We start from the raw sequence: 11,353 nt of genomic DNA, 5'->3' as shown, positions 1-11,353 counted from the left end.
TTTTCCTGTAATTAACTATCTAAACGTTAATATTTTCGAACCAAATTTTAATACGACTCAAATGACTCTATAGATATTATAAAAATAATATTTATGAGTCGACACAACAGAAATTTGTTGTCCTGAATCACTGTTCCGTCACCACTGAAAATCAAGATGTTAAAAATCCAGAGCAGATTAAAAAAACAAAATTAAGGAAAACATGGGAATTTGGGAAAGAAAGGGAAAAAACAAATAGTAACAAACTTGAATAATAATAATAATAATAATAATAATAATAATAAACTTAAAAATAGAATAAAGGAACAAACGAATAAAATGGGGCGAGGGAACGTGCCAAAACTGTTATTAATTTTGGGAATTAAAATAAAAATAAATATATATAGAAAAACAAATCAAATTAATAATATAATAATATTAACAAAAGGTAATATCCAACTAACAGATTAGATTTTGATATCTTATCAGATTTCGCATAGAGTTTAAAGAAAAAAAAATTTGCATATGCAAGGATTTGAATACCAGATCAAAGAGTAAGTTGACACCTTACCACTAAACCATTAAACTTATCGTTATCATTAATTGATCTAAAATAATACTTAAGCTGCAAGCTCAAATATAGGAGTTTGGGTAAAAATTAACAAAATTCATGAAACAGAATTCAAACCTAAAACCTCACACACACAAACTCAACATTTAACCACTGAACCAGATGAATTCACTTTAACATAATTCATAATCTAATTTCTTCTAACCCAATTTTCAGGATGTGACACAACTAAAAATGCTAAAAATTAGGAGGAAAAACTCTTATTTGTCATTCTTCTATTGGAAAGGGATAGGAATGACGTAGAATCACATTTTCATACAATCCCTAGCCGTATTATTATACACTCATCTATACCTAATATCTTCTTCAACTTAATTTAACTTTAATTAAATTACTTAAAATAATTAATTTTTTTAATTATAAACAAACATCTTTCTTCTATTACAAATTTTAATCATTTTTGTTTTTTTTCATAAGTTAATATTTTTATTTTTGTGCATCCAATTTAAAAAAAAAAGTAATTTTTGTGCAATTTTTTCATGTCACTAACACATAATTTTGGTAATTATTTTGCCTTGAATCCCAGACCCTGAGGTTCAGGGTTTGGATTTAAGATTTAAGGTTCAGGACTTGAGCTTTGAGTTCAGGGTTTAAGATTTAGGTTCAGGGTTTCGAAGTTATGAGTTTAGAATTTAGGGTTTAATGTTTTGTGGTTTTAGTTTTTTGAGTTTAGGGTTTGAGATTTTAGATTTAGGGTTCAAAATTTTGGATTTGGTGTCCATAATAAAAAAATTACAAAATTATGTGTCAATAACATGAAAAGATTTGTTGAAATGTTATTAAAGAATTGAAAAAGGGACCAGGAAAGGTTTATAAGATAGTTTCTCTATTAATAAGTGTACAACTCATTGTCTGTCATCTCATAGGAATTGACCGACTGTGAGCATAGTGACGTCTACCCATAAAGATATAACATATAAAACTGTAAATGCCAATTACCCTTTATTATACGCTATTGTTTGATAATTTTATAATATTAAATATTTAATAGTATAAATAATAATGTAAATATATAATAAATTTAAATATTTTAATGTTTATAAAATGTTCACCCACTGCCATCCACATTGATTATATGATAGCTATAAACTCTCGAATATAAATCATAAAATAAACATAAAAATAATTTCTCCTAAATAAATTATACATAAATCTCCAAATTATAAAAATATTTCATTTATTAATAAACAACATTCTTCAATACCAGTATCGTACATAAGTATTCGAAAACAAAATAATGAATAAATTATACAGGCTAAAAGTATAGAGAAACAATGAGCAGAGGCCACCAGGAATTTACATGGTAATTTAATTCACCCCTCCAACTTTCAAATATTGTTAAAAGGGATAAATTAACAGGAAAAGCTTTTTAAAAAAAGAAAGAAATTTGAATGCAATACAAATACAAAAATATAAATTTAATAATAATTAAATAAAATTCTCCAGCAACATCTCTACATCCACAAGAATCTTTTGAGCTTTGCCTCAGTTTCTAAACCTGCAACCTGATCTGCCATGCTGCACAAGTAAATAAATTTTAGTTAGTACCCAAAGCTGCTAAGGACTAATTTAAATACAAATCAAAAGTATAGGAGCTTATTTGGCTATAACTAAAGTATAGGGACTTATTAACAAAAATAAACTAGTTCAAGGGCTAGTTTAATATTTTGTATCTTTCACAATACTACCCACTTTAAGAAACAAGAACAACATATTGAAATGGCAATTACTAATAGTACATACAAGGGAGATCCGGTATTGGAAATGCTTGAAGATGGATCCCCAAATAACTCAAGTGATAATACACCTCCTACTCCCATTTCTGACCCTCCGGATTTCGTCGATGTACCTCGGGATTCCATTCCTGCATATATATTAAACCGACAAAACAAACATTAATCTCATATTCTCTTTTATCTCAAACTATTAATCAAATTCTAAATTCAAACTGAATTCTTAAACTCAGAAGAGTCCTTCCATCAATCTAACTGTCAGCTTGACATTAAATGCTTGCCAACTTAGATTTGACGTAACTGGAAAATACTTTTAAGCTTGAGAATTCAATTTAGAAATTGACCTGTAGTTTAGGGATGTAGAATGCAATTAACCCGTACCATGATAGATGATGACAATTAACAAGATGATAATTAAGACCATGGCCAAAATGGTGGTGTTAGAAGAAATGCCCTTAGTAGCTTTCATCTTCTCCATGGCTTTCATCCTCTCAATCCTTGCACGTTTCAATCTAGCAAGCTCAGCTAACTCCTTAATTAACCTACGGTCAGCAGCATCCAATGTTGGTGCCTTTGGTGGTCTTGGTGGCTTTGGGGCCTTCTTATTACGTTTCTCTTTCCCTACTTTATTATTATTGTTAATTTTATTATCATTGTTGCTCTCTTTACCAATAACACCCTTGTTATCTTGACCTTCCTTATTCACTGCTTCCGTACTACCGGAATCCGAAGCATCACCGGATAATGACACTCTCTCGTCCGAGGAAACATTGTCTGAGAAGCTGAACTTTGAAAGCAGCATTTGTGCCTTGTTTTTAAGGCTTGAAAATGGGTTCTTGATTTGATCTTCTTCCTCACTAATGGTTAAACCTTTTTCAAGGTCAAGTTCTGTGTTTTTTTCCCTTGTTGCCATACAATCCATTGAAACCCCACCACTCAATAAAATTTCAACCCTTTTTTTTCCCTTTGTTTAAACAAGTTTTGCCAATGATTCAATGAGCCAAAAATTAGGGTTTTCTTCAACAAAAACCCATCAATTATCAAACCCTCCCTGCATGCAATAAACAAAAAATTCAATAAGATTTAAAAAACCATAAAAACCATTGAAACCCTAAAAAGATTCCTTGAGATAAAAGTTAAAAAAAATACCTTCGAAAGAATGTAGGAGGAAGAGGAGGAGAGAAGAGAAGAGACAGTGTTCAAAGATGTAAGAAACTTCTTCCTTTTGTATGTTTTTGTGTGTGTGTGTGTGTGTGTGTGTGTGTTTTCTTAATGATGTCTTTGGGTATGGTTTTAGGTTTCCAATATAAAGGGGGTGAAATGAAATGCAACAGAAAGAGCCATTGCTGACCTTAATTGGTGGCCTCCCCCTTTGTTTTCCTCTAATTTCTCACTTGTAACCATCAATGGCAATTGTCAATGCTTTCTTTTTTCTATTTTTGTCTCTTTTTTTAAAAGTCATTTTAATTAATTTTGAATATTCCAGATTGTTGTACGACCCTTTTTGCATGAAAAATGAAACATGTTACGGAATTAGTACAGTTGTTTAACAACTCCAGGCAAAATATGGTTCAAAATATTTAACAACGTAACCTAAAAATGTAATTATAAAAAATAGATATACAACGTTAAGTTTTCTAACACACATACTAATTTAGACAAACAACCAAAGTGCAACAACTCTTTCAACTCCTGTCATTGATTAACAACTCAAAGTATGTTGTTGTTTACGAATTTGACTTAATTTGTTGTTTTTTATTCAAATATTTTAATTATCCATTTTACGGATTCGAATATTTATTACCAAAATTTATTTTACTTTTGTGGATAAAAATTAATATTCAAATATCCAAAACCATCATCCACGTGCTTTTTAAAATTTTTATTTTATTTTATTGGAATTATATTGGAATTTCGATACTAAAAAGAAAGAATTACAGAGAAAAAAACAAGAAATTTAGCAACAAAATTGTATGCTAAAGTTTTTATTATTATTTTCACTCATTTATTAGGAACAATGTAGCGAGGGTATTTATAATAAGAAAAAACTATTAAATATGAAAAGAAATAACAAAGGTTTTTACACTAATAAACGTTAAATATATTATACTAACAAATACTAAATCTTCTAGAAAGAAAATATATTTTGTTTAACATGGCTTGCAAGCAATCTCTTTAAATCCTGTTCATATTTTTTAGTTCACCGAAGTTGAAGTGTTCGCCAACTTTGCATGAACGGTCATCTCGCAACACTCCTCCTTGGCCTTCATTCTGCGAACACCAATTTTATCCCTCAACTCTTCAAACCTTGACTTTCCAAGTGGTTTGGTCAAGATGTCTGCAAGTTGGTCCTCAGTATTGCAATGGACCAGAGTCACTTCTTTACTTTATTCGACTTCTCTCACAAAGTAACACTTAATTTTAAAATGCTTTGTCTTTCCATGAAAGACTGGGTTCTTCACAATTGCTATGGCAGACTGATTGTCGCAAAAAATTTGAGTTGCTTCAACCTGTACATGATTCAAATCAAACAAAAATTTTCTCAACCAAATTGCTTGATTAACTGCTGCTGCTGCAGCTACATACTCAGCCTCAGCTGTGGATTAAGCAACTGTTGATTGCTTCTTCGAACTTCAAGAGAATACTTCAGATCCAAATGAAAAGAAATATCTGGAGGTACTTCGCATATCATCCACTAATCCAGCCCAGTCACTGTCAATTTACCCAATAAGTTTTAAGGAGTTCGCCATTGCGAACCAAACACCAAAATCAATTGTTCCTTTGACGTATCTCAGCACTCTCTTCACCGCTTTAAAATGAGAAGTATCAGAACAGTGCATAAATCTTGACAACAAACCAATTGCGAACATAATATTTGGTCATGTTGCTGTTAAGTACAATAAACAACCCACAAGGCTTCGATAGTTATTCTCATCAACTTTCTGAAAGTTTTCACTACTACAGAGTTTTTCTCCAAGTGCAATAGGCGTGCTGATTGGTTTACACTTCAGCATATAGAACCTCTTCAAAATCTTTAATTTGAAGTCCTGTTGACTTATGAAAGTTCCTTCTTGAACTTGCTGAACTTCCATCCCAAGGAAATATCTCATTTCTCCAAGATCTGACATTTCGAACATGTTCTCTTTTTGTTGTTTAAACTCATTTACTAAGACTTCACTGCTTCCAATCACAAGTAGATCATCTACATATAGCAAAATAATTAGCGAAGTGAGTTTGCTAGTTTTCTTCACATATAGGGTAAGCTCGCTAGGACTCTTTTCAAATCCTAAGCTCACGAAGTGCCTGTCTATCCTCGCGTACCAAGCTCGCAGAGCCTGTTTCAAACCGTATAAGGTATTCTTAAGCCTATATACCTTCTCCTCTTTTCCTTTAACTACGAACCCAGGAGGTTGCTCCATATAGATTTCTTCTTGCAAATAGCCATTCTGAAAGCCTGATTTAACATCCAGCTGATGAATTTTCCAACTCATCTGTGCTGCTAAGGCTAATAATAATTTGATCATGTCCAGCCTTGCTACTAGTGTAAAAGTCTCTCAGTAGTCAATGCCATACTGTTGATTGAAACCTTTCACAACCAATCTCGCCTTTAGCTTGTTAAGCGAACCATTGACATTTAATTTGGTTTTGAACACCTATTTGACGCTAATGACCTTTTTGTGCGATGGTTTGTTAATGAGCTCCCAACTTTGGTTCTTATGAATCATGTTCATTTACTCTCGCATAGCTTCTTTCCACCGTTCTAGAGTTTTAGCCTCTTCAAAGCTCGCAGGTTCAAATAGTGCTACGTCAGCTCTCTGATAGATCTTATTCTCTTACTGGAGTGTCATCGAAGTTTGTGTCAATTAGCTTATCGCCAGACTGTGCCCTCAGCTCGCTATCATCATAATGGTTTTGCGAGCCCAGTTCGTTCAACCTTTGCTTAGCCTTAATAGCATCCTAATTCTATGTTTCACTTTCATCGAACACAATATCCCTGTTCGCCAAAATTTTCTTGGAGGAAAAGTCATAAATTCTATAACCCTTCTTATTGTTGTTGTATCCAAGGAAGATACCTGACCGCGACATCCTTTCTAACTTGCTTCAAAATAGATGCATCCAAAAACTTTAAAATGAGAAAAAGAAGGTTTGTTTCCAAACCAAGCTTCAAATGGAGTCATTCCTTCTACAGCCTTGGTTGGTAATCTGTTTAGCAAATAGATTGATGTGTTCACTGCCTCAGCCCAAAATTCTTTTGGCAGTTTGCTTTCAAGGAATAGACACATTGTCATGTCCGTTACTATCCTGTTCTTTCTCTCGCACACTCTATTTTACTATGGAGTGTAGATGTTTGTAAGCTAGTGATGGGTTCCTACTTCTTCATAGTAGCTTTGGAATTTATTTGAAGTGTACTCGGTTCCATCATCAGACTTGACTTTCTTCAGTTTGCAGTCAGTTTGGTTTTCAACCTGTATTTTAAATTTCCAAAACACTTTAGCTATATCAGATTTCTATTTCAAAAAATGTACCCATCAATTCCTGATATAGTCGTTAATGAACAAGACAAAATATCTACACCCATTCAGTAATGATGTTTTCATGGGTCCGCACACGTTAGAGTGCACCAACTGTAGCTTTTCTTGAGCTCGCCAAGCTTTGTTTACTGGGAATGGTAACCTCGCCTGCTTTCTATGTTGGTAGACTTCGCAGATACCACTTTTCTTCTATACATTTATTATTTCTTTCACTAAACCTGCTTCGTACATTCGACTAATAGACTTATAGTTCGCATGTCCCAGTCTTTTATGCTAAGGGTTGGCATCATCAACATATAGGCCCTTGAGTTCGCCAAATTCCATTCTAACATAAAACTACTATTTTTCATTGAAACTGTTACAACTTCATATATCAATGAATCAAAATTATGCAACCATAATTCTTAAAAACTACATTGTAGTTTTTCTTAAGCAGTTGACCAATGCTAAGAAGATTCTGATCTATCGTAGGTACAAAGAGAACATCATAAATTACTTTAGTACCTGATGATGAATTTATCACAACTTCACCCTTACCCTTAGCTTCTAAGAGTTTGACGTTACCAATCATCACTTTAAGATCGCAACTTTGGTTAATCTTCCTAAAAATGCTTTCATCTGAGGTCATATGGTTGGTATATCCACTATCAATCAACCAACCTCTTATGACTTTGTTGTTAGATGCAGAACTTGTGGCTGCTCCTATTGAATGCGATCTTCCTCAACTGCTTGAGCCTGCACATTCACTATGTGCCCTAACTGCTTTCATGATCTGCATTTAATATTTAGTCTGTACCAGCAATATTTCTCAAGGTGAGTGTTTTTCTTACAGTGCGAGCATGGTGAATATTTGTTCTTTCCACCATCTTGTATGAACTTCTCCTTCCTCTCTAACCAATCTTTCTTTCCCTTATGTTTCTAGGGGTTCGCACCTTCAATACTCAAGGCTCGCAAAGCTTATTTTTCTGCGTTCTCCTTATGCCTTGATGTTTTTCTTTGTTCTTGAGCATATAGGGCATTTGTCACTTCTAAAAGAGAGATCGCCAAGAGATTCCTTAAGTCTTCGAGTGAGGAAATCTTTGATTCATATCTATCAGGAAGTGTTGTTATGACCTTTTCAACGACCCTGCTATTTGCGAACTCTTCCCCAAGTAACCTAATGTTATTTACAACCGCCATAATCCTGTCTGTGTATTGCTTTACAGTTTCAGTCTTTTTCATCTTCAAATTCTCAAAATCTCTTTTGAGATTAATCAGTTGTTGTTGTCTGGTCTTACCAGAGCCTTGAAATGCCTCTTTTAGCTTATCTCAAGCTTATTTTGGAGTCTTATAAACCATAACACGTGCGAATATGACATCTGAGAAGCTATTCTGCATGCATGACATTGCCTTGTATCTTTTAGCTTGCTCGTCACTGTGGTGTTTAATTTGAGCGATTGTAGCGTTGTCCCTCAATAGTGCTAACTCGACATCAGTATTCACAACGTCTCACAAGTCATTAGTTTGCAAGTAGGTCTTCATCTTGACAACCCATATATGATAATTTTCTCCATTGAAAACAAACGATGAAGATGGTCAGAAACTTATGGAAGCCATGTATAACTCAGAACGAATAATTACGGTCCTTAAGAAGATAACTCTGATATCAATTTTTGGAATTTCGATACTAAGAAAAAAGAATTGCTGAGAAAAAATGAGAAATTTAGCAACAAAATTGTCTACTAAGGTTTATTATTTTTCACTTATCTATTTTGAACAATGTAAGGGGTATTTATAACAAGAAAAAACTCCTAAATATGAAAAGAAATTACAAAGATTTTTATACCCTAAATATGAAAAGAAATAACAAAGATTTTTATACTAATAAATGTCAAATATAAACGCTAAATATATTATACTAATAAATACTAAATCTTCTAGAAAGTAAATATCTTTTGTTTAAGTTGACTTGCAAGCAATCTCTTTAAATCCTGTTCATATTTTTTAGTTCACCAAAGTTGAAGTGTTCGCCAACTTTGCATGAACGGTCATCTTGCAAAAAATTACTTAAGTTGGTTATTTAACAGATTTGGATATTCGGTAAATAATTTGAGCAAGTTAAATTTGGGTTGAGATAATAATACTCGGATTTAACGTGGGTAATAAATAGATTTCATATTCTAAATCGAATTAATTGATTCATATTCAAATTAATATAAGTTGTCGATATTTTACTCACTTACATTCCTACCCATTTTGACATCAAGGTTTTCAATATTTTATTAGTGGATTGATTCATTCTCAGATTTCACAAATTTTAATAAAGTCTTGTGAAGTTTATAAAAAAATAATTAATGTAAAATTAATTTAATATCGAAAATTAATTTTTGGGAGTTAATATTTATTTTATTGGAATTATAGTAATTATTGGGTAATATTTAATTTGGATCAACTATCATTTAATAGATACAGGGGAAATTGGGAGTTTTAAGTTTGATTTGGTTGCATCGTCACATTCATAGCCTTCAATCTTAAGTTTGATCATTCCACGATGTTGTGTTTCTTTGTGTAACAACTCATTTTTTAGTAGTGTTGGAAATAGTGATTTCGGGACCACAAATTCAATGAGTAAGTTCGTATTATTAATATTTAACTTAAACGAGTTAATAATAATTTTATATTGAATTTTGATTTGATGAATTTTAATTAATTGAATTAATGATTAATATAAGTGGTTTAGTCCAAAAGTCAAATGGTTGTTGAAAATGAGGTATTGGAACCTTGTTTTTATAATTTAAGGCCGTAAATATTTTTAATAAATATTTACAAAGTCGTATTATAGGTGAATTGAAGTTTGGTACGGTAATATTTATGATTAATTGCTTAATTAAGGTAAAAAGGATTAAATTGTGAAAGAGATAAAAGTTAATTGCTATAGATTTAAAATACTAAAGGGACCAAAATGGTTCTTAAAACATGGTAAAAAATCCCAAGCGGTGGTGACATGATTAAATCCACTAAAATTTGGGCTATTTGCTCATTTAGCCCTAATTAGTTTAGGGTTAAATTGAAATTAAACTTGTTTAGTTGGAATTTAATATAATTAAAGGACCAATTGTGCAATTAAACTCTTATTGAATGGTAAATTTACCATTAAGGTATTAGTGGATGATATAAGTGAAGGAATTCATGAAATTTCAATTTTTAAAGGATAATTTTGGAAATAGGTAAAAAGGTAAGTTAAAATTAAAGAATAACAAAATTAAAAAGGCATCATCATCTTTATTTCTTCCATCTAAAAACTGAAACTCTATTGTAAAGGGGGAATCAAGCTTCGGTCACTTATGTTCCTTGATTAGGTAGGTAAAGCTTGCCCTTTTTTAATAAATTTTATGTTTTTGAACTTGTATTAGCTTAATCTAGCTAATCTGATGACTAATTTGTAAAAATGTCAAATGTTTTGCATTATTCCAGTGATGAGTTTAATATATTCTTGAATTTTTATGAAATATTATTGAGTTTGGTTGCTAGATAAGACTATTTTGTAAAGTAGTTTTCTAAAATATTAAAGTGATAAAATTACGAGGACTTGATGTGAAATAATAGTAAATATGGGCTGTAATAGGGTCCCAAACAACTCGTCTAAGCTTGAATTCAATTGAAAATGGATAAATTGCATGATTTGGACTTAGGGACTAAATTACGAAAAAGTAAAATATTGATGGCAATTTTGTAAAAATGTCTAAAAAAACTTAATTGCATAAAATAAATTAATTTACTGTTGGAATTAGTTAACTAAATGAAATTATTATTTTATGATCAAGAATATGTTGATAATCATGGAAAAGAAAAGCTTGCAAAGCAGTCCTTATACTTGGGTCGTTACTGCAAATCAGTCTAGTAAGTTCGTATTATTATTTCTATATTATAATGATTTTCTTACACATTTCATGTTATTTTAATTATATCCAATTATACTTAGCTATTGAATGAGTAGCGAATACATGATAAATGAATACGATGATTATTCATCAGGCCTTGAGCCGGTGATACAGACTGTAGTGATGGCTTGAGATCTTGCACGTGTTGTGGATTCTATGCAGCTTGTGTGAGCATCATCATGAGCCGGTGATTATTTAGCAAGTACTATGTACTGGTGATACCCTTTTGGAAAGTTAAAACGATAGTAATATTGTAACACCCCTAACCCATATCTATTGTCAAAATAGGGTTACGGAGCATTACCGGAGTTTACAGATCAATTAATCAGACATTTCATATAATATAGCATTCATATCAGAAATCAATCAAAATCAAACATATTGTCCCTTATATGAGTCTTTGAGGCCCAAAATACACGTTAGAAACAAGTCGGGACTAGATTGGGTACTAAAATATTTTTTCAAAGTTGCAGGGGACACATGGCCGTGTGGTCAGGTCGTGTGACTCACACAGTCAGGAGACACGCCCTTGTCTCAGTCCATGTGAACATTCGGAAT

The 11,353-nt window shown here is 32.0% G+C and overlaps 1 protein-coding gene across 1 annotated transcript; it reads right to left on the bottom strand.

The window, feature by feature from the left end:
• Window positions 1–2,064: 2,064 nt before the first annotated feature.
• Window positions 2,065–3,265, bottom strand: LOC105798900 (uncharacterized). The gene is made up of 3 exons (XM_012629141.2): window positions 2,725–3,265; window positions 2,354–2,474; window positions 2,065–2,128 (listed from the first exon to the last, which is right to left on the bottom strand). The coding sequence occupies exons 1-3, from the start codon at window positions 3,263–3,265 to the stop codon at window positions 2,065–2,067; spliced, it is 726 nt and encodes a 241-aa protein (XP_012484595.1).
• Window positions 3,266–11,353: the final 8,088 nt, after the last annotated feature.

The sequence above is a fragment of the Gossypium raimondii genome, chromosome 9, assembly GCF_025698545.1.
Source record: "Gossypium raimondii isolate GPD5lz chromosome 9, ASM2569854v1, whole genome shotgun sequence".
NCBI lineage: Eukaryota > Viridiplantae > Streptophyta > Magnoliopsida > Malvales > Malvaceae > Gossypium > Gossypium raimondii.
Note: the sequence above shows the minus strand (reverse complement) of the source record. Positions and strands in the feature narration are given on the sequence as shown.

Excerpts from the sequence above, each read along its gene's own strand:
- LOC105798900 (XM_012629141.2), bottom strand. The coding sequence starts at position 3,265 with ATGGATTGTATGGCAACAAGGGAAAAAAACACAGAACTTGACCTTGAA. Across the intron at positions 2,475-2,724 it reads AATTGTCATCATCTATCATG|GAATGGAATCCCGAGGTACA; the intron begins GTACGGGTTAAT and ends ATATATATGCAG. Across the intron at positions 2,129-2,353 it reads TCCAATACCGGATCTCCCTT|CATGGCAGATCAGGTTGCAG; the intron begins GTATGTACTATT and ends TTACTTGTGCAG.